At 42.6% G+C, this 26,786-nt stretch overlaps 2 protein-coding genes across 6 annotated transcripts in view; both read right to left on the reverse strand.

Moving 5' to 3' along the window:
* The window catches only part of npffr1l2 (neuropeptide FF receptor 1 like 2), a 36,253-nt gene extending 34,658 nt beyond the window's left edge, over window positions 1-1,595 (reverse strand). Inside the window, exon 1 of one of the 2 annotated variants that reach the window (XM_061818198.1) lies at window positions 1,469-1,595. The gene's annotated coding sequence lies outside the window, so the exon portion shown is untranslated. Of the gene's footprint in view, window positions 1-1,464 lie in introns of both variants that reach the window. The other variant, XM_061818201.1, reaches the window with a different exon arrangement.
* A 330-nt stretch (window positions 1,596-1,925) lies between these two features.
* tet3 (tet methylcytosine dioxygenase 3) overlaps window positions 1,926-26,786 on the reverse strand; it is a 43,443-nt gene continuing 18,582 nt past the window's right edge. For all 4 annotated transcript variants that reach the window (XM_061817734.1, XM_061817730.1, XM_061817733.1 and 1 more), the window contains 9 exons: window positions 22,835-25,688; window positions 20,303-20,393; window positions 13,427-13,520; window positions 11,692-11,900; window positions 10,381-10,531; window positions 10,189-10,278; window positions 8,490-8,627; window positions 8,017-8,374; window positions 1,926-7,878 (listed from right to left, as the gene is read on the reverse strand). In XM_061817734.1, coding sequence (XP_061673718.1) covers window positions 6,110-7,878; window positions 8,017-8,374; window positions 8,490-8,627; window positions 10,189-10,278; window positions 10,381-10,531; window positions 11,692-11,900; window positions 13,427-13,520; window positions 20,303-20,393; window positions 22,835-25,640 — 5,706 coding nt within the window. In that variant the 5' untranslated portion in view covers window positions 25,641-25,688 and the 3' untranslated portion in view covers window positions 1,926-6,109. The remainder of the gene's footprint in view (window positions 7,879-8,016; window positions 8,375-8,489; window positions 8,628-10,188; window positions 10,279-10,380; window positions 10,532-11,691; window positions 11,901-13,426; window positions 13,521-20,302; window positions 20,394-22,834; window positions 25,689-26,786) is intronic.

Consider the following 26,786-nt stretch of genomic DNA (forward strand, 5'->3'; position numbering starts at 1 on the left):
ATATGTGTACAATTATATGTAGAATATAATTATCACTCCCGATAGATAGATAGATAGATAGATAGATAGATAGATAGATAGATAGATAGATAGATAGATAGATAGATAGATAGATAGATAGATAGATAGATAGATAGATAGATAGATGGGACAGCTGTGGCTTAGTAGGAGGAAGTGTCGAAAGGGTCATCAATTTCACACTGACAAGTAAAGCATGATTTAATTTTGGAACTGTGACGGATCAATTGCATTTTAACAAACGTTAAAAAATTTTTGGTTTACCAACAGGGTCACAGAACAAATTAATCTCATGATCCGAGGGACCACTGTATAATGCATACTGTAGTTCCCCTTAATATTTGAAATAGAGATGTGTGCAGTTCCTTCTTTAACATTTGATGCCAAGTGGAATGAAATCATTCTGGCAATAAGCTGCAAGTCTCATTTTGCGTGGGCTCCCATGTGTTGTCCAAATGACTGACGGACTTTGCGGCCGTGCCTCCTGTCACTGGCTGTTCTTTGTGCGCTCCGCTCCAGTGTGAGAAAATATCTATCGCTCCATCCATTTTCTGAGCCGCCTATCCTCACAGAGGTCTCGGGGGTGCCGGAGCCAATCCCAGCTGTTATCGGGCAGGAGACGGGGTACACCCTGAACTTTTGCCACCCAGTTGCAGGGCACATGGTGACAAACAACAGTCTCACGCACAGTCACACCTAGGGGCAATAAGGAGTGTCCAAATTAATGCATGTTTTGGGGGTTGTGGGGTGAAACCGCAGTGCCCGGAGAAAACCCACGCAGGTACGGGATGAACATGCAAACTCCACACAGAGGGAGCCAGGATTTGAACCCCGGTCCTCAAAACAGTGAGGCCAACGCTCTCACCAGGTGCTCTACCGTGCCGCCCTAATTTAATAATAATTTATCATTATTTTAATCTTTATTATAATATGGATTTTATTGTTTTAAGTGTTATTTTATTGTCCCCCCCCCCCCACATCTACTATGAATGCACCGCACTGCACGTAAGATCGAGCTGAGCGAAGTTTTTTGTCGTATTTTGTGAGAGGGGAAAAAAAGGCTGTGACAAAAACAGTTTGAGCAATAATGAGATTATTCATCGCAAATCAGGCTTTGGTATTTTTGTGGACAATGTGATTGTCTAAGATGCTAATAAAATTCGAGCTGGGGTGGGTGGGGGCGACGCAGCCCCGTCGAATATAAGGAATAATATTTTTATCACATAAAGAAAATACAAGAGTCAGCTCGAGTACCACCTTTTCGGCGAAAAGGAATGCATGGACGGAGTGAATAGCCGAGTGTTAATTAGGGTCCTGTCCTGTCGTTTATTTAAAGCCCGCTTCTTCAGGCGAAAGCGTTAAATACTCCCAATAAAAGTTGACAGTATTGCATGAAAAAGAAAAACGTCAGGGACATAAAAATTGCAATAATTCAAGTCAATTTACCTACCTTTTTGGTGTTGGGGAAGTGCGGGGAGAAAAAGCGACGGAATCAGTCTCGAATGAAAGGAAAAGGAAAACTCACTGAAAAGCAACAGTTGTCGACTAAATCGCTGGAGGAAGAAATTCGACCTTGATTGGTGAGCAGCTACAAAGTACTGTACTTTACCATCTCAGCGGCGGGGGTGGCTGCAGCACACGTGTTTGTGTGTGTGTATATATATATATATATATAATATATATATATATATATATATATAAAACACAAACTGTATCCCTCATCATGTCGAACATCCTTCAGTTTAGATAAGAACAATATTAGAACGCCCTCTAAGGAGGATGCAGTATTACACCTCTGTGAACAGGAATAATAAACGAGATGAGACAAATGTCTGAATAATCTAATTGGCTTCATTCAAGCTTTGTCCACACAATAAAAGTACGAGGCCAAAGATCTCTCACTTCAATGTTTTATTTATAGCCCAACATAAAACAATATTGTGGTATTTTACCAAATACACTATGTATTCACATGATACACCATACAGCTACAAAGAGAGAACAAAACCACTTTTTTACATACTGCATCCTTGACATGGAAAATAAAACAAGAAAACTGGAAATGTAATGTAGCTGCCAGTCATGTAGGTAGATATTTTCATTTTATTTATTTTTTTGTCTTCATTTGTATGACTCGGGGTTGCTTTTCCCAAATTTTGAGTTTCGTTCAATTAGGTGTTTAATGTACTTGTAAAAAAGTAGGACATGCACAGTGTGATGAAAAAAAGTCTAACTATGTGCGGGTCCACAAAAGGTGAAATACACAAACGAGTAGAATTAAGAAGATAAAGGAGGCAGTACACATTTTCTATTCTTCTTGTTCAAATATCTCAGCACTCTGCACGGTAACATTTACAACATCCTAAAAGGGTCATTTCCATGTGATGTACCAAACATAAAATCCAGATAACAGTCTTCACATAATACAAAGTTACTTATTGTCTAAGATTACAGGGCTTCAAGTACAGTATGTGTAATGGAGACTAATAAAGAATGTAAATGAGAGGTCAAGCATGATTAAACGGGATGTCCATCTATTCATTCCTATAGCACTTATCCTCATCAGAGTTACAACGTAAAAAAAAAAAAAAGATGCGCAGCATTGTAATAAAAATCTAAGCACCAGAGAGCAGTTTGTTATCTTCCAAAAACTCTTTGATCAAATGTAGAATTCTCTTGATAGTTTCAGAAAAAAAAAAAAAACAGTTGTGGTGAACCAAATAATAATTTGCACAGTGACTTTTAAGTTTTGATAGCACCAATTCCCAGAGAACAACCAAAATGTTGGTCGTATGCACCAGTTGTATCCAAGTACGTGACGCGGGTCGTTCATAGCCGTTGAGAAGTAAAAAGAATTGCGGCGCGGGTGTTGAATGAATAAGGACTTACTACGGGAATTTTTTTTTTTTTTCCTCCACAAAGATATTTTGCAGGGTGCATATTTAAGTTGAGAAGTGTAGACAAGAACAAGAATGGGTCAAATAAAACAAGCAGCCGCGGGAGACTGCAGCGTTCCTTTTGACTTTGGTTACATGCCTAAAGGTTGGCAACGCGCTTTTCATTCCTCCATCAACTGCACTTGAATTGTAACGATCCAACCTAAGCAGGAAAAAGCGGCCTCGGCCCCGTCTGAAGCCATAAACCTGACCTAGCACCAACTCTAAAGCGCACGAGCTAATGCTTGGGCTTTCTTTGCTAGTTTAAGCATCGGATGTTTTTAGTTTGGATTCTGGAATAATAATCATAATAGTAATAATAACAATAACAACACAGCATTTTTGCATACAAGTCAGCTTCAGCAAGTGAGTTCTGTTACCTTTGGTGAAAAACTATTTTCAACTTTTGTGACAAGCTAAATGACTCATAGGTTTAGGTTTCGGAGTCAAAACTTGCTCTTCTCCAGTCTTGTATGCATTTAAGTGTTCTAAATTGGACGTTTTAGCTTGTGTTTCGCAAGTAAAGTTCTTTAACCAATGACATGCGGACTAAGGATACAGTTACAGTACTTGTGAGAGTAAAACAAATGTCTTACTAAGTGTACATGTACACACAAAACACAGGGACCAAGCGTACTGATGTCGAAATACCCCCTACACTTTTAAAATTTACATACTATCTTCACCAGTTAAATAGTTTTACCTAAATATTTGACTATATACATATGTATCTATTTCTTCAGAAAATAAAAAAAAAACTAACTTTCAAGTTGTCAATAATCAGCTTTCTTTTTGTCATTAAAATCAAGTTTAAAAGTGCTTTTAAAAATCTGTTCTTTTCTATGTACAATTTGTATGAGCTATATAAAAATGAGAAGAAGAAAAAAAAGAACCCAAGGACAATCATTATCATTACCATTAATAAATAAAACTTAAAAAAAAAAAAGAAAAGAAAAAGGGTCAAGTGATTGCGGAGATCTCGAGTTGACAAAGGTAAATGCATGATTCTCTGCCCTCAGTAGCAAGATGTGATTGTGGTCAGTGCCTCTACGGCATGAGGTAAAGCGCTGGAGACTAACAAGGTCTTTTCACAGATGAAAAGTGTTGTGACCCAAAAACTGCGCAGCAGCCGGGAATCAGCCTGCGTGGAATCCAAATGATTCACTCGTCTTTGCTTTCGCCCTCACCCTTTTTTTTGCGACAAAACCATGCATCCACTCTTGAATGAATGCTTCAAGAGGATGAAATCAAAATAAGCAAAATCATCCACATGTCTCACTCTTTGGCTCTTTGACACAGACACACGTGCAAAGTGAGAGATTGATTGGAGCCGCACCATTAACACTTAGCTTGTTCCATCGCAAATAGGAAACAAACAATCTGTTTACGAGGAGCCTGCAGAAGGACCCATCGTGCTCTGCTCGAAGATGACAGCACCATGCAGACGAGAGGTTGGGCCTTCACAGTAAATCAAGTGTAGAAGGAGAGCACCAGAGTGTATGTATGGATCGCTAAAAGTGCTCCTATGTGTTCTAACCCAAGTTTTTTCCAGAATGGTTTCACATTTGAGCCTCGTTTGGACAAAGATCACCGCTGCCTTTGGGAAACCCGTCAGAGGTCAGCGACCCCTGTGCTGGCCCGGACGTGGAGGGTTGATGCAGCAAGGCTATACTGGCTTCTGAATGAAACTCACTGTAAGTGCTAGTATGGTCTGCCGTCTGAACGTGCCACTTCGCAAAGGCAGTCGAGTCTGCCCTCTAGAGTTTACACTTCAAAGTGCTCGCTCGTCGCTGAGGAAGTTAACGAGATCCTCGTAGATGTGATGAGAGTACAGATCAGGGATCAGGTGGAAATTGCAAACGAGATGTGCAAAAAAAAAAAAAAATGAAAAAGAACAAAACGAGTGTACACACACACACACACTTGTTGTGGTGCAGCAGATGAGCTAGAAAACAAGACCTTGATTGTAGTTAGAGCACCGAAGTACAGCATCAAGTGCCATGAAGAGAATACAGTAGGTGAATGAAAATGCCTCAGAGCTGCAAGTTGAGCACCAGTCAGAAACTGCTGGGGTATCGAACAGAAGGAGGAGCACATTAAGGAATGACAAGAGAATGCATCCCAAAGTGTAAAACACACTTGACATCTTATTTCAAATGTATTCTTTACTTTCCAAAAATGCCAATTGCTTTAATCACGCACTACTTCACTTCTCCAGACACATTACTTTTACAATAATCAACCTAAGAGGCATGTTTTTTGGGGAAAGGGGGGGGGGTTTGATGAGGAAACTGGAGTATCTGGAGAAAAACAACACACCATTTTTTTTTGCCAGTCCCAACGAAAAATGGCATTCTTGAGAAAATGTGATCATAAATATGAGGTGGATTCTGGAGACTTGCAGTCACAAGTCATGCAAAAATAGGTTTCATCGCACAACTGCGATATTGGTAAAATGGAAATTCCAATTTTGAACACAAAAATTATCACCATTTTAATGAGCTGAAGGAGAACTTTAAATTTTTGTCGTGATATTGAGTTATCCAGTGCGCTAACTTGTACTAAAGGGACGGCTCTCTTGTCAGGCAGATAATGCCCCCCCCCCCCCCTTTTTAGTACAGCTGGAAGATTGACAAAGAAAAGGACAATAAGGTTTTCCAAACATGGAAAAAGAAAGTCCGACAGACTCAGACCTGCTTAAAAATATATCAAACAAAAAACAAATCACATCATTAATAATAACATCATTGAAAACAATCAAAATAACAAAAAACAATTCTTCATTACAATACCTGCAATAACAACATTGACAGTAACAATTGCAATTATAATAATATTGATAATAATAGCAATATTTAGAATCATTCAAATTCTATGAACAAGGAAAAGCAATGGAGTTCCTCTCCAAGGGAAGGAAGAGGAAGAGCACCACAGGCAGCTTGTCAAAAGCCCAAAAACTGCCTGACATGAGGTAAAAAAAAAAACAAAAAACAAACAAAAAAAACAATAAAAATGTCCCCACTTCTGAGGGGGAAGATGGAGAGATGGCAGACTGTGTGACATGTTCGAGACATTCATCTTACCCATCTCTCTATCTAGTTCCACATTTGTCTTCCCCCTCCCCCCCAACCCTCGCGAGCTGTTGGTGGCTGACGTCACACGTAGTGGCTGTAAGGCCCAGTGAGCTGCGTGAAGGCATAGGGAGACACATTAACCATTGAGGTGGTGTGGAAAGTGGGAGCTAACCGTGTCACCGGCCCCTCCCTCTTGTCTTTCGATTGTCCAGCACCTGGTGTGGCCCCTGCCGCTGTGGCTCCCCATTTGCGTTTTTTGCTAAGCGCCTTGATTTCCTCCTGGGAGAGGCCCAGGAGGGCTGCTTCCTGCTGCCTCTGGAGCGCTCGCTCTTCCAGGATCTTCATTTTGGCCTCCCACAGAGCCAAACCGTGCATGGGTTGCTGGAGGTTTTTGTGCTGATAGAATACCAGAGAGATGCGAGAGGGGTGGGAGCGATCAGGCTTTTTGAGCGGAGTGGTAGCATGTAGCTCCCGACGGGCACATTCAATTAGGATGGAACCGTGGGCCGGTGCTACCGCTACTCCCCCAATGTTGGGATCCAGGAAATTGTGCTCACTATCAGACCACACCTCGTCGTCGTCTTCCTCGCGGCCCTTGCTGCTCTCAGCGTCACTGTCGGCTCGATTGGGGTCCCAGCAAGTCTGATCTGACTGCTGAAGGGTGTCAGGGAAGAGGCGTCCCTCAGGGGCAGGGGATGGTGTACTCCCTGCAAGTGAGCCTCCGCAGGACTTCCAGGCTTTCTCTTGAACTCCAAGCGGAGTGGAACAGCGACTTTCACCCGTTTTGGACCACATCTTGTCTGGGTAGGCACCGCCAGGATTGCTGTGCTTCAAACCAGGGCTATAAGCCCCGTGCCCCATAGTCCAAGACTTCGGCTCGGGACTTGCCGCAGGGTTGGCCCATTGCCTGGCAGCGGAAGGCTGCGGTATATGTGAGGGGGACAGAGAATTTCCAGGGTGTGGAAGTAAGAATGGGTGAGTGATACCTGGCTGCGGTGTACCCGGATGAGGGGTACTCGGGCGTGGGGTGGATGGACGTGGAGATCCTTGATGTATGTTACCCAAATGAGGAGAGGAGGAGGGAGATACAAGTGGGACTGGTGATGCAGCAGCGGATTCCATCCGAGTATTTGAACCAGGGAAGGAGGTCCACGGTTGGGGGTATGGAGAAGGTTGCTGCTGGGAATGCTGGTGGAGCATCTGCTTTTCTGCATTAGAAAACGAGTCTTCGGGGTATTGTTTTGGATTGTGATGATCCAAGTTTGTGGGAACGAGACCTCCATTGGACCTATTTCCTGGCCAATTGGTAGCTTGGGTGGCACCGGCTGGGCTCGGCTCCGTGTCCTCGGAGACTGGCATATCCATTGGCTCCTGCTTGATGACCGGGGTGCCTCTATTGGAGGACTCAGAGGACGCTGAAGGACGTGACTGGTTGTTGTCTGAAGACTGGCTATTATTTTGGGTTGGTTCCTCTGGATGGCTGGGATAGCAATGAGCTAGTCTAGCCTGAAAGTTTTGAATAACAGGCTTATTGTCTAACTGAAACCTCATCCTGCCTGCTTTGGACAAAGAGCTACTGCGACCTTCGTAGGTCCTCATCTTAGGCGCAAAAAGTGCATTGGAGGAGTAGTTATAGAAGCCATAGTGCGATGCTGGCAGATTCTGGTTATAGCCGTTTACTGGGTCTCCTGCAGAGGGCTGGCCAGTTGTGGGGAGCCCTCCCCTTGCATAGTAGGCAGGATGTGGGCACATGGTCTTGATTGCATCTGCTGCTTGCAAAGAGTATACATCCATTGATCCGTTGAATGGCTCCATCTTAATGCTGGGCTTAAGCTCTTGTTTTGTGATTACTGGATAGACAGGAAAAAAAAGGGAAAGAGTTACACAGAGGACTTGCAAAGCACATTTGAGTCTAGCAGTAAAAATGAAGCTGAAACAAAAACTTTCACGTAAATGCAACGCATGTTTGTAAATGAAACAAGACTAACCTTTATTGCCAGGGTGTTGAGGAGACTCACTGAAACATACACCAGCCTTGATCATTGTCTTCTTCTCTGGTGTTTCTACTGCCTGCTGCTGGAGTTTACTTTTCTTCTTCTCTGATGCAGCTTTCTTTGCATCTAAGCGGCGCTGTCGACAAGACTTGGCCGGTTCGGGTAACGTGCGTACTTCTCGGCGGAAAGCCTGAAGCACCTGAATGGCTCCCGTCTTCATCTTGAGGCGCTGGCCCTCCTCGCTGCCGAATTCGTCAGTGGTGGAGACTTTGTAGAGGGGCAACACATGGAGCTGTTCGTCCTGTGGAATCTCCCCCACCATGCGGTTGTCCTCCTTGGTCAAAGTGCACACCTAAAAGCGAATGAAAAGAGAGAGAGAGAAAAAAAGCACAATTTATTGAGAATCTGCCAGGCTCGCACCTTAAACATTTCATTGTAATCCCGTCCCATATTATTAGAGACCATACCACTGTGCAGCCATTGTACAGGTTGTGTTGGTCCTTATGGGCGTGGGCGCAAAAGTCCAGGCAAGCGGTGACTCCAGCGAATGGTCTCCCCGCCTTCAAACCCAGCCTGCAGTCGGAAGCCTTTGTCTCTGATTGACACTGGTGGATAGAACAGAGATTACATGAAAACTGCAAAAAAAAAAAAAATATATATATATATATATATATATTATGGTTTCATTTTTGTATATCACAGTGCCATCAAGAAGAACATTGTCTGATGAAGGATTTCAAAGTGTCCTCTAGAATTTGAGGTAAAAATGAGGCTAATAAATGGAAAATTTTGAACATGAACAAATAAAATGGGAAACATTTTGATGTCATTTGATGCTCCAAAGTTTGCAAAAGCGTACTGCACTCAACTTTGTAAGGTTATCTGAGATGCTTGCAAGATGTGGCCGGTATGACCACCAATACTGTGTCAAACCACTGAAGTAGATGATCTGGTCTTGACATGGCTCTCAATCCAGCACGCTCGGTAGCATCATATTAAAATATCAAAAACTATAGGCGATTGTTTTAAGATCAAATTTGGTTATTGTCCAGGAGCTTTTACAGGCGTTTAACAATCAAAGTATGCAGTGTTGTGGAAATGCATTGCACTTTGCCTGTACCTAAGTGTAAAAGTAAAGAAAAACAAAAAGTGGGCAGTGTCAGCTTTCCAGCTATCTATCCATCTGCTTCTCCTAACAAGGGCTGCTGGAGTGCAGGAGCCTATCCCAACTATATCTGGGTGACAGGTGGGGTACACCCTGAACTGGTCACCAGCCAAGCGCAGGGCACATAGAAACAAACAACCATTTGGATGCACATTCACACCGACGGGACAATTTAGAGTCTTCAGTCAACCTACCACACGTTTTTCAGAAGTGGGAGGATATCGGAGTCTGGAACTATTGGACTAGTGAGAGCACGTCTGTTTCCAAATGATCTGCCAGAACATTTACCCGTTAACATGTACTGTAAGTGTTCAACTCATTTTTTTGTCACAGGCCACATTGTACTTATGGTTTCTCTGGGAATTATGACGGTTGCATTAGGGATGGGCGAGTATCCAGTATCGTTATCGGGCTGATACAAGCCTTATTTAATGGTTAGTGGCTACCGATGAAGGCTGCCGTTATCTAATGCAAAAAAAAAAAAAAAAAAACGCTGACATCAAGTGAGTCCATCTCGCCAGCACCGCAGTTTGACACATTGGCGAATAATCATTCACGTCAGTCACAAGTTCACAATTAGCTTTCAATGGGTTAACTGAAATTGCATTTATATATGCACATTTCTCTCTATATATATAAAGTATTAGTGGCATTGGTACTAGGTATGTACTCAGTTTTGGTGAGTACTCTAGGGTAAATAGTTATACTTGTATCACTCTAAAAAAGTGGTATCAAACATTGCTACTGTGAACCCAGGTGCTGTAAGTGCATGGTCACCTATTATCAGATATGCGCATCAAACTGCACAAGATTTGCTTTCGCGGGCCACATAAAATGATGTGGCAGGCCGGTTCCATCCCCTCACGCCATGAGTTTGACACCAGTGGAATGGAATATGGAATGTGACAGGGAATGTTGGCATGTTCTTGACTACAAGTGCCAAATGTCAGTTGAGTACGAGTGCAAAATGTTAGTTTTTGGATCGGTATTTGTGAACCAACCTGGTTACTGTAGGCCTGAGGAGCCAACCTCTTGTACAATGGGGCCACCTCGGTGGCCAGATTTTGGAACTGATCCCTGAGTTTGTCCTCCTGACAAGAAAAATGTGAAGACACAGAAAGTACAGCATGAAATTTATACACACACAAAAAGTCAACGATTTCAAGTCAGTAATAAGATTCGGATGTGAGCACCTCTTCAGGGCGCTCTCCTTGTAGCCGGAACTTGCGGGGCGTTTTGCTTCGGGCGTATTTACAACCGTTAAAGTACATACTCCAAGAACAGCCGAAGGAAAAGGAAGCGCCACAGGTGTCAGGGTCCTTGCCTTGACATGCACATGTACGACTGCAGGGGGCGACAGTGAGCACATCGTCAGAATGAATTCATATCTACAGTCACATTTCATATATATATAAGATCAAGACAAGAATGAGTATAAAACATTACCCAAATATTCCCTAGTATCACGGTACTTTATTTTACATTTCCATAACATTTCTAGCTGATAACCCACCAAAAACTCGAATGTTTAGATATCACAAAAATTGTTTAAACAATGCTATATTTTCAAGTCGGCCACTATTTTTCAAGATAGTTGAGTTAAGTCATCATTCAGGTCAAGTCGTACAATCTTGCTTAGTCACAACATCCAGTGGATTGGAGTAATAATGCAATTGTTTTAATGATCACTTTCCAAAAAAAAGTGTATTTACAAAGTTGTAAATAATTGTTCTAAAAGTTAAATTAACAACAAATGAGTGAATGAAATGAAATGGACTGAATCATGTGAAAGTTAAGTATAAAAAAAAATAACAAAACAAATGTAGCGTGTACTTTCCACAATCAGTAGTTGCTTACTTTAGTGTGGGATAAAGTTAGATGTCGTATTTGTTGTGTTTCTCTTCTTTGAGCTGGCAGTGCATGTTCTCTTTTTTTCTGATTTCATCAAAAATGGAACATTTGAATCCAAATGTGACAATACTGGGAGCTCAGTCCATAGTACTAGTTTCTGTAATGTGAACGCTTCATGATGTAGCCTCTGTATTCCGCATCATAGCAAGCTGATTTGTTGTCAGTATTGCGCACACTCCAAAAAAATAATTTTCTTTAAATTAACAACAGAAACAATTGTCACACAATTTGAAAATGTTACAAGTCTGAGTCAAATTGAGTCTTTTTTTTTTTTTTTTTTTTTTTTTTTACAAGATTTAGCCAAGCGAGTCCCAAGTCATAAAATTGGCAAACGACTTGATTCCCCCACCTCAGCTATTTACTGTTCAACTATGTCAAAATGACTTATTGTATTTGGAAAAAGGCCATTAAAAAATAAAAAAATTGGGGTGGCCAAAGACTCTTGTGCAAAACTGTACGTTGCATGTACAATTATCTTAATATTAACCTCACAAATGTCCGATTACGACACAAAAGAAGACTGGAACATGTCTTTCTGAATTGCAACCCAAGTGTACTTTTGCCAAATACTGTAAGTCCCTCCAGATACTTACTCATCATTGAGGCCACAGCGTCTACTGGTAGGATTGCCAAATTTGGTGAGGGTGTTGCTGATCTCGCGGTACAGTGTGTCAGCCATAGACCTTGGGACACCTTCCCATGCCATGATTAGAATGATGATGACTGCATTGGTGCAATGGTGGCCTGCACGATGCCGCACCAGACATAACAGCTTTTCTTTCTCACTCCCACGTCGAATCACCTGATGGGGTTATACATTTTTAGCTTTGACACTTGAAGCTATAGTCGCGATACATTGTTAATCTTTTAAAGGACAGGCTTCCAACATTGAAACATAAATACACACGAGTGGCATGAACTTATTTAGAGCTGTCGATTTGTGTTACAGTTTTGTACGGAACGTTAACTGGGTTATTGATAACAGGAGCGGAAACCTGTCACCTTCAAAGGGGAAATCCAGTGCTTGCATTAACAGTGTGTCCAATAGGTCATGTAATATGTACCCTATTTTGACAATGTGATGTTAAATCCTCTCTCATTTAACAGTGTTTTGAGAAGATTTTTGTGGACAATTACGAATTTTCAGGGGTGCTGCCATTTTCGCGAGTCACATGATGTACGTGGGCATATGTGATGCATACTGTGCCATTCCAAATGCTGGATTGCATGGGACACCATTATACCCAGCGCTGATTTCTCGGATTTATCCTCATGAGATGACGTAATAGCAGTATCGGTTGATCAAGAAGACGGAGGAATACATTTATACAGATTTGAACCTGTGGCTGTAATTAATGTTGAATATTTGGATGGTTCTTCGGGCGGAATTACACGGAGTCTGACTACTCGGAGGCCTACACGTAACATAAGTGTGTAAACAAAGAACCTGGGAGCTCCGGGACAGCAGCCGCGGATGGTTCTTCGGACGGGAATGACGCGGAGCCTGACGAGCGAGCTCCGGCGGCGGGCCGCGAGCCCAGCTTTCAGGCGGAGGAGGCCTTGAGCCGAGCTTCGGTGGTGGCGGAGGCCTTTGGCCTTTAGCCTAGCTTCGGTGTCCTGGGCTAACAGCCTTCGCCGCCTGGAACTTCGACTCGCTGTCGCTGCCGGAGCTCGCTCGTCAGACTCCGTGTCATTCCCGTCAGAATAACCATCCGCGGTAAAAAAAAAAAAAAAAAAAAAAAAAAAAAACAGCCGCGGCAGCTACACAGTAGCAACAGGGTGGCTTGGGGCCCATGTCGAAGAAAGATGACAAAAAATGAATAAACTTGCAAAAACTTGCGCTAGCTTGTGACAGCATGTGATAGTGCTAGCGTGATTCGGTGACAGTTGAGTGTCCAAGGGAAATGAAAAACATCATGTATAAAGAATGATGTCCTTCCTGACTAATGGGATGCCAGGAAGATGCTACGGCGATAGCCAACGAGAGGGCAGCTCTATCGCACCACACAAGCCTAGATACAGGATGTTTACGTTCAGTGGATTTGGGGAGTGCAAATCCGGTGCCTATTTTTTTCCTTTTGTATCCTGAATTTTCCTTTGGAACTAGAGACAATATCCAATATAGGCGTTTTGTAACCTGAATTTTTCGTTACTGCAGACGTTCGTAAGTAGAGGTAACACTGTATTTACTTTTCAAAGTTTATTGGCACAGGAGAAGCCAATAAAGCCCAGGCTGTTAAATCTTCCAGTCCCAGATAATTTCATAAGAAAAAGTAGTTTCAAAAACACCCCATCAAAATGCATCGAACAGCGTGTAAAGCGACTTACCCACTTAGCGATTGGGCACCCTCTTGAGCTTTTCCCCTCTCTGCCTGTGTAGACCACTTTCTCTATCCGGATGGCATCTCCTTTCTCCCCATAGCTGCATATGACAAGAGTAACACACAAAGGATTATTTTATTATCTAATACTTCTAAACACTCTAATTTTAAAGCCAGACTGGCTTATCCAACTCCCAATTGGCCTGTACAGCTAAACATACACTGAAGTGTACAGTATAGTATACAAAGTGTGTGTCGGAAAATTCCAGGACTGGTGTTACAAAGAAGGTCATTTAGAGCCAAATTACAGCTTTTCCCATTTAGTGTGGGCCAGACGATCCACCACCATGTCTACAAACAGATCCTGTGGCCTTGGCTTTGTTCAGTGTGTGAGAATAGGCAAGAGTTGTGGTATGACAACTTGTGGCTGCACTGTATTTAAAAGTAGTACGGTGGTCTTAAAAGAAGACAATTGTTAGATTGTATTTGAAATATATCTGTTGCACTGCCTGTCCTGGAACTCTTCTGACACACTTTATGTGCAGGGGTGTTCCTCTTGCGGGGTTCACTATCTGGTAAAAGGGGTAATTACTCACACTCCTCTCCCTGTTGTCAATAGTTACTCCTTTATTGTGTCTCATTCTAGAATAATCCCTGCGTACTTGCAAATCACTATTCACAATTCACTTTCTTCCATTTATTCCTGTGGAAAACAGTCAGGTGAAAAACTCAAGTATTTGCAGTTTTTATCCAACTAAAAGCTCCTGAGATTCCACAAGGTGGTGCCCTCTCTAAAAGGTAAGTAGTAGATTGGTGTCATGGAACTATAATCAAGTGATACAGCTCGACTGAAAGGCCTACTTTGAGAGGAGAAGCGAAGTTTAGCCTAGGCGCCGAATTGTTAGCAGTAATTACATATTAGAGTGTCTTCACCACATGTGGATGTGTACACATTCAAATTTTGTGAATTTTCTTTGGATCTTTCTTTAATCATAGGCAGGCAGCTATTTTTACAGGTATTGTTGTAATATGAATTTGAAAAGGTGTTTAACTTTATAGGGATCATAGTTTGTGGTATATTTACAATGTTAACGTTCATGTAGACAATTATATACATTTTGGGGGGTTTCAATTACTCACATCTAATATATGCTTGTGCCCTAAGCCCCATAAATATTGGGGGGACTGTAATCACAAATGACAAAAAAAAAATACAAAACTACTACCTTGCCATGGTTGTTATTTCATTATGCTACCTTATTGTCAAACTGGAGCCTGTGAATGTCAGTTAAGTCATCTGACCTGAGGTTGCTGTCAAACTGGTTACAGTTCAGGTTTTGGCCGAGGCACGGATTATTTGTCGATAGCAAAGGTGTCTTTCATATCCATGACCCATTATTCACTCTTAAAATTTTATTACTTGTCTTGTTGTAACCCAGTTAAAAATTGCTATTGTTAAAAGTTAAAATAAATAGAGTAGCAATTAGGTTATCCGATTTCTTCACACAAGGTGGTGGAATATTTGTTAAAGTGTGTGCTGAATTTATTTTCTGTTGAAGGGATTTGTATTTAAATGTGTTTCATCAATGTGTGAAAAGAAATACTTTTGTTTGTCATTTTCCTGTTTAATCAGTTTTTAAGAAGGACAGGGAGTGACGTAGAGGTAGACACGGAAAAGAAAAGAGGGAAAAAAAAGGCTAGACAGAGTGCGAGCTACGAGTGGTTGTTTGAAGAGAAAGAAAACTTAAAAGCGGACATTTATCAACATTGTGCAACGTGTTCGACAAGCACTGTTGATAGTTCAATGGTGATAGTGTGCTGTTTAAGTGGACTACTCAAATGACGCTGTAACGTGGCGTGGTGGAATTAGCCGCTAATACTAAGTGGCTGCATGGAACTTTGCTGGGACGCTAGCAACAGGCTAACGCCAGCCAGTGAGGCCTGTGTTGGACCACGTGGAAGAAGACGAGGGTGCTAACGACGAACTAATGCTAGCGAGGCCTGCATCGGTTACCGAGGCCTGCATTGGATTACAAAGACAAAGCTTCGCAACGGATCGGACCGTCAGGACTTGGATGAGGCTGGACCATTCCATTGGACACAACCCTCGACGTTTGTTTCTCCTGCCGTTTGAAACAAAGACATTGGGGTTTGAGTTTCATTTGTTTGCCAGCTGTTATATTTGTTTGGGCCCTTAAAGGAAGACTCTTCCCAAAATTCATATGTGCAATACATCCTCCAATGTGAAGTAATATTGTTATTACATATATTTTGGACATTAATTGAAAATAAAGAACATATTTGAAATCCAAGCAAAATCTGGATGTGTGCCAGCTTTTAGAGCCAAAGGCGGAAGAAACATCCTTGACTCCGCCCCTGACGTCGCCGGTGCTTAGCATTACAGACCATTCGTTCTAGCTAAGCCAAGATGCCGACTTGTTCTGCACCGAAACTGAGAAAACGCAAACAAATTTTGTCCTTCTTTAATCTCCCGTGGGGTCAACCTGACAGGATAAAGCTGTGGCTGTCACAGTTGAGGCTCATTCATCAGCGGAGAAATTTGCACGCATTTAATCAGTACTGGTTATTAGTCGCTAAATTATAGCCTCTCGTGCTGGTACAGTTCAGCAAAACATATGTTATGTGGCACAGCTGTTCATTCCCGGACTTCCGTGTGTGGAGTTTGCATGTTCTCCCCATGTCTGCGTGTGTGTACCCCACTACTTGAGTATACGACTTCTTTCTTGAGCTGTTCAGTGAATTACTGTCTTTGAAACAATCATATTCATGAATGCCCTCCAATTGGCTGGGGAACAGTTCAGAGTGTACCGCACCTTTTGCCTGAAGTTAGCTGGAATAGGCTCCAGCTCACCCGAGACCCAAATGCCTGGATCAAATTGGGAATTTCACGATTGCACTGTCAGAATGCTGCCACAAAATCTTGCCGTGTCTTGGTCAGACAGACCAAAATGTTATCAAATAGCAGTCCGTCCCGACTTTTTCTTCTTCAATAAAACACTGTCGGAGAGGCAGATCCAGAAAATGCGTCACCGGTCAACCCAACCGGATATACTTGTTACCACGGCAAGGACAACAACAATGAATTGGCCCAATGTTATTGTGTGGGGGAAGGAGAATGAAATAAGGATCAATGGGGGCTCGTGAGAGGACTTTCAAGGTTTGATTGAGGTATGTTCACGTACTTTTAATATTATACGGCTCAGATGCAAGTAACAAAGAGTTATGTAGCCTTGCAAGTGAGTGTTAATACTAATGGAGTTCTATAAACATCCCAGCATTTTGTCAAATCATGCTCTAAAGCTTTGGTCAACACCGGTTTGTGTACATGATTAAATGTTGACAACAGCGTGCAAGTATGTTGACAACAGCAAACATGGGAGTCCATGTGCCAATGTTGGTCACAGTACGCAATCTTATTGGTCGACATCAAGTTGCACTGTTTGACAGTTGTTCGGGTAGAAGAAAACAGAGTGGGACAAAGTCATGACTATCTAAATACCCAGTGACAATAGCAAGGTGGAGGGCTTTGAAGGGGGAAAACAGCCAAACAAACATCCATCCATCCATTTCCCAAGCCGCTTATCCGCACAAGGACAAACAAACAAACCCAAAAAAATCAACTCAAAATATACAGAATTTTTGAAAAATACTTTTCCATACATTTGCCCCAGTTATTCAAGAAACCACCACATTAGTATCTTTTCAGTAGTCCTTGAAATGGCAATCTCACAATCTGGTTCAAAAACCAAATATGGGGCTTTTGCGTTTTGGAATGGAACTACAGTTTGGAGGAGCACATTTTACGATGACAGGTTTTTTTTTTTTCTCTTATCTGCAATTTTTCAGGTGGCATGGTGGTACAGCCCTAGAGCGTTGGCTTAACAGTTCTAAGGAGTGGGGTTCAAATCTCGGCCCGCCTGTGTGGAGTTTGCATGTTCTCCCCACTCCTGTTTCCTCCCACATCCCAAAAACTTGAATTAATTGGAGACTCCAAATGCCCCTAAATGTGATTGTGAGTGCGACTGTTGTCTTCTCCATGTGCCCTGCGATTGGCTGGCAACCATTTCAAGGTGTTCCCTGCCTCCTGCCCGATGTCAGCTGTGATTGGCTCCAGCTCTCCTGCGACCCTCGTTTGGATAAGCGGCTCAGAAAATGGATTGGATGCAATTTTTCACCGCTAAAATCAGCAGATTGGTGCACTTTGGCTTTGGACGCATTTTTAGTGGATGCATTTTTACGAGTTGCAATGGTGATGTGTGGTAGGAATTTTCCCGTGGGACTGAACAAAGTGCTGATTTTATTCAGCGCGGTACTTCAAAATCTTTGAAAAGTGAAGCTTCCACCAAAAGTATAATGGTTTTGGTTGTATATTATGTTTGCCTAAACTCTCAACAGTCACTGTTGGCAAGGCTTTGTAGACATTCACACAAGTACAGCAGGTACTGGTATGTACATGACTTGCCACGTGGCTTCTGTGTTTCTGAATTACTTCATGTGTACTTGTTCACAAATTGACAATTTGGGACTTTTGGGGAATCTTCACTGCTTAGGAAAGAATATCAAGTGACACTATCTCAACACAGGGCAATTGTACTGCTTGAACACTGGCCACTTATTTTCTGACTGAAATTTGTCATCCGCCTGTTCTCTCTTCCAGTAACTTTTTAGACTGGGTCACTTGGAGCCAAGCTCCTCTTTTATCAGTTCTTTACTGAACAGCTAATGAAAGGATATTATTTTGAAGAAGCAAAGTTACACTTTGGTCTGAAAGTCATAAATAGTCCTTCCACTCACATTCAGATGACGTAAGATAGGTAATAAAATTGGCAGAGAGAATAACACCTAATGGATATGAAAGACAGGTTTGCTGGAGACAAATAATTTTAACCGTGGCCAAAACCTGATGAACTACAACCTCTTTATTAGCCACCTCAGGTCACATGACTTAACAGACTTCCACGGACTCCAGTTTGACGAGAACCATAATGCAATTATCTAAATTAACCAAGTCTCAGCATGGTGGTGGATTGCTCTCTTTTTAGTCATTTGTCGTTACACTGGACCTCTGCTCTTCATGGGCAGTAGGGACTGATCTCAGCCACAATTAGCAATAATCTGCAAATAACTCACACTCCCCAAAAGTGATTGAAATTGCCCGTATGATCCTGAAACACTTTGACATTTCAAGCCCTTACAAATAACTTCAAATGTTGGATTACCCTAAAAATACAGGACAGTTAACGGTTTACCGCTACCACAAAGCACCCTCCTTTTGTCTCGTAATGGTGCTCTTCCCCATTTGCGACGTCTTCTTGACACCAGTGGTGGTGCATTTAGGACCTTGGACTTAAGTGACCCAGTCCAGCCCTCATTACCACCACTATCGTGTTACAATTTTACAAAAATACAACAAAAAAAACCCAATAAACTCATGCATGACTTTACAGAGAGGGATTTTATTATATTTATCATTATTTATTTGTCTGCTAACTTGGCAATTGCTACATGGAATCTTTCACTACTTAATGTTGAATGAAACCCTAATAACACACAGCTACTGGCCATTTACGGGCATTTCTACATGTGTATTTTTGTCTCACTACTTACTTGTCAGTAAAGCGCAGAGCCAAACAAATGTATAATCTTTATATTTGCTATCAACTGCAATGCAAGGTTTGCCTTTGTGACATTACCAGCCTTCCAGAAATCACATGACAGTTCAAACATTATTGAACATGACACAAAAAAATGCTTATACATATATAATGTCTGTCTGTCTGTATGTATGTATTCCATGAGTGCCTTCCATACATTTTGTGTACCGCTTATCCTGCTCAAGTTAAGCTACTTCTATGTGTGTATTCCTAAAGGTCAATTTGTAGCAGGAGGGGTTTTTACGGACTGAGTTTGGGATCAGGAATTGCAGCGGGGACGGGCTCAGGTCATCAGAACTCGTCAGATGTTGCCTCGTGGCTCATATGAAATCTCCCAACAGTTCGATACCTGCCTTTGGGAAAACTTCTACCTGACTAGATTTGGCATGACAGTTAGCACAATGGTGTCTCACTGAATGGGCATCACCCTAAGGTGGCTGAGGGTTTTGAGAGGGGTTGTAAGCTCCATCACCACATGGGGCCCGCCTGGGTCAGGGGTGGGTCAAAGGTCGTCCAGGGACTATGGGCTCTTACTGAGTTACGTCATTTCTCAAACAACAATAAAAGGTTTCCAACTCAACATCCCCCACGACGTCAGTCCTCTCCAGGGACTGATGCCTCAGCAGCACTCATCACAAAGATCTGCGCATGAAACGTGAGAATCCAGTCAAGCTCCTAAAACAATATATTAAGTTGTCGCATACAGTAGAAACAGAACCTGACCAGAACACTACATATACTTTGTGTGCGTCTGTATATGTGTACTGTATATATCAATGAGCCAACTGCATGAACAGCCGACGCTAAATAAATATTCAGCACCAGAATAATAAAAACAAAAAAGCTGCCTGCCCCTGTTCTAGGTGGACATGATATTGATTTAGTTTTCAATTATTGAAAAGCTCTACCTTCTTTGCTTTCTTTCCTCATTCATCCTTTGCTCTCCCTCTCTCTGCGTTTTGATACCTATCCTTCTTTCTTCATTATTTCTCCCCTTCTCAGCTATATGCTGTTGCCTCTTGCTTAGCCTGTGATATGATGATGATGATGACGATGATGATGGTGATAATTCCTGTTCCCCCTGTTGGATTCTGGGTCATGGGTTCCCTAAGGACAAAATGTGAGGAGGCGCAGGAGGAGGAGGAGGACGACGTGAGGGAAAGGAGACTGAGAGCATGCAGAAGTAAGATAACAAAGAGAAGACCAACCGTGTCTCCATTAGGTCTCTTATGGAAGCCACAGTCGGTCCAGATCCCAAGTGATTGTAGTAAGGCCCTTCATCTTTCTCCAGGACTTGTTCTAAGAAAAAGAAAAGAAAAAAGATACTCAATCACAATTATATTGAAAATGCACTGTGGAGTGTAGCTAATATCTTTGAGCTGTACAACTGGAATGAACAGTTCATTCCTTCACTTGTAATATTACCAGCAGCACAGTTGTGGAGAAGTGCAAATAAAGCAAACAGTGAGTGGAACAAAATCAGCATGTAAACTGAGTGCCACTCACAGATTTATGGCTTACTGGTTATCATATTGTTAGTAATCAGCTGAGTAGGTAAGTAATGATTGTGTCTCTCAAGTTCGGTGGCAAAATGAGGTCACTTTGTCCGCAGAGAGGCAGCGAGGCGTGGCTCAGGGCAAAATCTTCTAGGAAACACTTGCATTCTCCAGAAGACCTTCTACGTTAATTCTGCGGTCTATCCTATATTTATGGGATACTAAGACAGTCTCATTTGAGTGAGGTGTTCTCTTGTTGGGTTTTTTTGCTTGTCTTGACGCTTAATAAAAAAGCCAATAATGCAGCTAGCAGGGCTCGAAATAGGCAGATTCACCAGATTATTTGTCAGTCCAAATACACATTTTGCGCCTTGTAAAAACTATGAAAAACACAATTCACTGATTTTGAACTGTTTCCAATAGTTGAACTGCACTGGGTTGGACACACAAGCATTAATGTGCACTTACGCCACCTATGTGGAGGGAGTAAGGGAAGGGAGGGAAGCAAAGCTATTTGTTTAACGTCACAAGCAGATGTCGACGACAATTAGAGAAGAAAAAACATGAAAAAGACAGAAAATGGTGAACGTTTTGGAGCATTTCAGCCCGAAATGCAAAATGGGTATTGTAGCGTTTATTTGTTGTAACACGGATCTTTCTATTCACCAAAGGCACTCAGTATGAATCCACATACGAACTCAGGCAAGGTAAAATTAATGCAGCGCAAATTAGGGTCATTAATGTTAATGCACCTTTCTCAAATAAGGTTAGCATGTTCGTTATGACTACCGTCCAATTTGCAACTGTGAAAAGGTGCCTATAGTGTAATGCAACCATAGCGACCATAACGTTTCTTCGTAAAGGGTTCTTGCAAGTTTTGCTCAGTGTAGGCGGTGTGTGACATATGGCAGCAGTAGTACCATCTGATTTGTACGTGGCTACATCTTGAGTCACGTAGTTGAAAACCATGGCGAAGGTGGTCAAAGGGGAATGAGAGTGCACCCAAAAAGAGGATGGTTTTAGGAAAGTCAAATTAAGAAAATACAGTATTCATCTCCACTTGAGATATCTTCATTTTAGTTTAAAATTTTATCCCAGCTGTCAACGGTCAGGAGGCGGGGTACACCCTGAAGTGGTTGCCAGCCAATCGCAGGGCACATCAAGGCAAACAGCCCCACTCACAATCACACCTCGGGACAATTTAGAGTGTCCAATTAATGTTGCATGTTTTTGGGATGAGTGAGAAAACCTGAGTGCTCGGAGAAAACACACACAGGCACAGGGAGAACATGCAAATTCTACACTAGCGGGTCTGCGATCGAACTCAGTACCACAAAATTGTGAGGGCAATGCTTTCCAGCTGAGCCACCGTGCTGTTCATGCCCTTTTATAATTAATGCAAAAATAAATAAATAATAATGTTTTGATCGAAGAAATGATAACTTTAAATTACAATTTATTTATATTTGTTTGAAAATGGTTCTAAACAAGAAAATAGTTTATCGCTATGCAGGATGTGATTTTAAGAAATAAAAGTTTGAGGGGAAAGGTGGACGACTGGATCACACATCTGCTTAGGTTCTTAGGTAGTACTTCTTAAGACCTGGGTTCAAATCCAGCCTTACCTGTGTGGAGTTTGCATGTTCTCCCAGTGCATTCGTGGGTTTTCCTCGGGTACTCCAATTCCCTCCCATACCACAAAAATATGCCTGATAATTTGCTTGAAGATTACGTGAGTGCGAATTGTTTGTATGTTTATATGTGCCCTGCGTTTGGCTAGGTACCAGTTGAGGGTGTACCCCGCCTCTCACCCAAAGTTGGTTGGGATAAGTTCCAGAATGTCTGCGAACCTAGTGAGGATTAGCGGTACGGAAAATGGATGAATGAATAAGTAATAGTAAGTATATTTCCTGAGCGAGGTGGGGGGAATATCCGAAGGTGATGATTTTTTTTTTTTTTAAAGTGGACAACACAGCCTTTCAATCTTTTAGAGTGGAAGCTACTATTTTCAGGAAATACTGCACATTATAATTCGATCACCGTTACCATTAGTGCCAATCAGCGATATATTGCCCCATTCTGCAGTATAGAGAATATTTAATAATTTAATTTAACTGGGGGATAAAACTCAGAAGCTGAAGTTTTAAGCTAAATTCCTAGTTGAGTGACTTTAAGTTTTGCTATGGGATATATAAATGATACCCCACAACAAATATGTACAAATATTGGCATAAACTGGCTTACCAACACAGGTGCAGGTGGGGAATTCTGCTTGCAGATCTTTAGAAGGTGTATCCAACAAGTTCCTCGTAGGGGTATCTAAATAGTTCAGGGGGGACTCTAAGAACCCTTTCAAAGATGGAGAGTGCGGTAGACCATCCTTAGTTGGTGTGTCCTCCTCAGAGTAGCAAGTGGTGGAAAGAACAGCTATATCTCCTGTGGTTTCAATTTTCATTCGTTTAGGCATGGGAGAACATGGCATGTTGAACGTTTCCTCTATCGGACTATGTTCTGGATAGTTATCAAGTGGGGACTCCTGATGTTGAGGGATGGTGGACTCGGGCTCCTGCTGCTCCTGTATGGGAGTCACCGTGGATGCTTCATTTGAGGTAAATTTGCTTTGGGTTTCAGACTCATTTTTATTGGCATCCATCTCTTTTTTGTTTGTATGAGTTGTGGAGCTGGACTCAGAAATGTGACTGAATGATAACTGACTCTGGGTGGTAGATGTAAATTTCTGCGCACCGGTCGAGGACTGATTCATTACATGAGAAGATGTAGCTGTCTCAGACATGGCTTTGCCGGAAGGTGTGTCTGTAACTGAGTCCCCGAATTCTGCTTCAAACTGCAGGATAAGTTCTTCATATTTAGGGTTTATGTTCATGAGACCTGGTAACTGTGAGGTGTTTGGTGGCGATTTGGAGGTCAGAGCTGAGGCAGTGCTAGCATTAAGAATAGATAAATCACCCACTTCAACTGATTTAGCATGGGGTGCAAGGGCCATTGATGGGGGCACAAAGCCAATGGAAGTGGGATCATTTGATGGCAAAGCAGAATTTGTGGAAGAGGGAGCCATTGAGAGGTTGGAAATTGATACCTGAGATTGGGCTGGGGCAGGGAGGCCTGCAACAGTCGCCTGAGTGGAGTTGCTGTGGGAGGGCAATAGGGGCAGTGAACCTGGCTGTACGTTATTCGGGGTATTGGCTCGGCTTGTCATATGTACTGATGGTTTTTCCAGAGTTATCTGTCTCTTGGGCATGAAAGTTGGCACAGAGGCTTTTTGCTTGGTCTTCTTGATTATAATCTGTTTGGGTTTAGGAAGGAGAGGGCCTGGGAACATCCCACTTACAGCTTTGATGATGGGAGATCCTTGGCTTATTTTTTTCCTCTTGGGGTCCTTGGGCTCTTGCTTTATGCTCAGATGATTGAAGCCATTGGCTTCCATCTGTGGCCACCACTTTTTGATGTTTTGATAAGCTACAGGGACTGGTGCGCTAAAGCCAGGGGAATGATTAGAGAAGAGGTTCCTCTTGTAATGAAGGTGCTGTTGCAGAGCTGCCTGAGTTGAGTGTCTAATGGCTGCTTGACCAGGTGATGTGGAAGTACCAGGGTAGTAACGAGCCTGCAACTGGCCGTGATCCATATTGCAATGTCCCACGGAAGCAGAATGATCGCTCAAGTCTGCCTCTTGCTTTATCCTGGGCAAAGATGGCTGGCTCTGTACCTGCATGTCTCCATTTTCACTGAGCATCTGTGTGGATGGAAGCTTGAAAGATGCATTTCTCAACTTTCCACTGGTGGCACCTAACAGCTGTTTGAGCTCTGACACTGGGTCTGACCTACTGTGAGGTGCACCAGGATAGCGGGACAGGTGCTCATCAGACCCTCCGTATGTGGCCTGGACCCACCGCTGTGGACTCCGGCCAAAATTTTGAGGATTTCCCCGGTTTAGGAAGGGAGAGGTAGAAGCATGAGGGGGATGGCCCTGTGAATGGGGCCTGTGGTGCTCACAGGACACAGTTGCCTGCTGGTCAGTGAGTAATCCTGGAGGGACGGACTGAGACCGTGACAATGGACTCGTGACTGCAGTGGATGGAATCATGTTAGTGCAATGTGGAAGTGGAGATGAGAGATTTTGGGTTTGTTGGTGATGATGGAGGTTATCGTTAACGAAGGCTTGGGTTGAAGGACCAGCACCTTGAGTCCCAGACCCGGATAATTGTGTAAGGGCTTCTATGGCAATAGCTGTTTGAAGACTGACGTTCCTTTCCTTGGCTATAGAGAGCACCTGGGGAGAGCATGGAATGGGGGGAAGTTTTGAGCAGGGTACTTGGCCAGCATGAGGGGCTTTTGTTTCTTGCTGTTGCTGGGGGTACGAAGAAGTCACGTGGTGCTGCCCACCGTTTACTTGGAGAAAGGGTTGATTCTGCTGATGTTGAATATTAGGCTCTAAATGTGGGAAATCAGTCCTTTTGCTGGTATCTTGTTTCTCACTGGTTGCCAACTTAATTTTTTTCTCCAGCCATTCAAGGTAGTCCGGACAATCAGGGCCATCACAATCGCAGTTAGGAGGCTTGTGACCATGTTTTGCATGTTTCAGTGCTGTCTGCAGGGTTTTCACGTCTTCTGCAGGTTGGTGACTTGTGTCAGGAGCCACTGCAGAGTGTCTGACCCGATCCCCACCCTCACCCATTTCCCGGGTGAATTTCTCATACAGCTGCATCGTGTCAGGCTGCACTTGGATGCAAGAAGAGATGGAGGACGGAGGTAAGGTACCAGCAGTAGCAGAAAAAGTGACCAGATTGTTAGTATCTTCCACATGGTGGACAGGTTCACCCGGGTTTGCATAACTGCTCTTATGTTTCAACAATTGTTGCGCTCTCTCTTTGCCATGTGTTGGCGCCCAGCACTGCCTTGGCGGTACACCTGCTTCTGTCTTCTGCTCTGTTTCTATGGATGCCTCATCAACCTTGGGGTAGCAATTCAACCCATTGGACAGGTCCAGACTCAGCACGCCTTCCTGGAGGCGGTCATGTGACCCAATTTCCATCTGGCCTCCGCCTCTGGGGCCATCCAATGAAGTGACTTCGTGAACAGTCTAAGAGAAAAAAAATAAACAAGAGTAATGATGAGTTTTCAAGAAAGTTACTTTTCGTTACTTTACAAAACATATACAGTAGACTGCTCTTTGTCCATGTATCTATCCATCCATCCATCCAGCCAGCCATCCATTTTCTGAGCAGCTTATCCTCACAAGGGTCATGGGAGTGCTGGAACCTATCCCACCTGTCATCGGGCAGGAGGCAGGGTACACTATGAACTGGTTGTCATCCAATCGTAGGGTACAGAGAGACAAACAACCGCACTCACAATCACACCTAGGGGCAATTTAGAGTGTCCAACCAATCCATGTTTTTAGGATGTGGGAGGAAACCGGAGCGTCCAGAGAAAACACTGCTCTTTGTGATTTACTTTAAAATATACACTAAAACATATTTATATCTTATGTGCATTCCCAAATCATAAAAAAACGACAAATAACAGTATATCCTTTCCATTTTTTCCTCTCATCCATGTTTCATTCCTACCATTCACAAATATACAAACGCACACCCAGTTCTGTAAAGTCAGATTAAATAGTTTACCAGGTGAGTTATGGAGTATTCCTTTAAAGGAGAAATGGCCCAAGAGGTATTCTACAGATAATGCAAGCATTGTGTATAAAGGGGACAATCTATTGCAGAATGCAAAACACTCTGTTATAAATTAACCCATAGTAGAGGGAGATGTCAACACACACTGAGGAGCGTTTGCATAACAGGAATCGACCTGTTATCAGGATTGAAACTGTTTTTTTTATGAATAGTGCCAAACAAGTCGGTGAAAACTTTGAACCATGTCAGATGACCATCTGTCTTATTTTAGTAGGAAAAGTGAGAGGTTTGTTACAGAATCCATTGAATCTTTTTGACAACATCAGCATCTGAGCACTCATCAAAACAAAATGTTTTATCAATTACAAATCTATAATCAGTAAGCCTAGGTATGACTGTGAGCAAGTCTAACTGCTGTATCATTTTCCTGTCTAAAATGAGAACTTGCAAAACCAAACAGACAAACCTAAACTAAAAGCTAAATATGATCATGCTCAACCCATACCGCAATTATATATTAAAGCCTACTCGCTAATTTACTC

Source organism: Syngnathoides biaculeatus, chromosome 4, assembly GCF_019802595.1.
Source record: "Syngnathoides biaculeatus isolate LvHL_M chromosome 4, ASM1980259v1, whole genome shotgun sequence".
NCBI classification, from domain to species: Eukaryota; Metazoa; Chordata; class Actinopteri; order Syngnathiformes; family Syngnathidae; genus Syngnathoides; species Syngnathoides biaculeatus.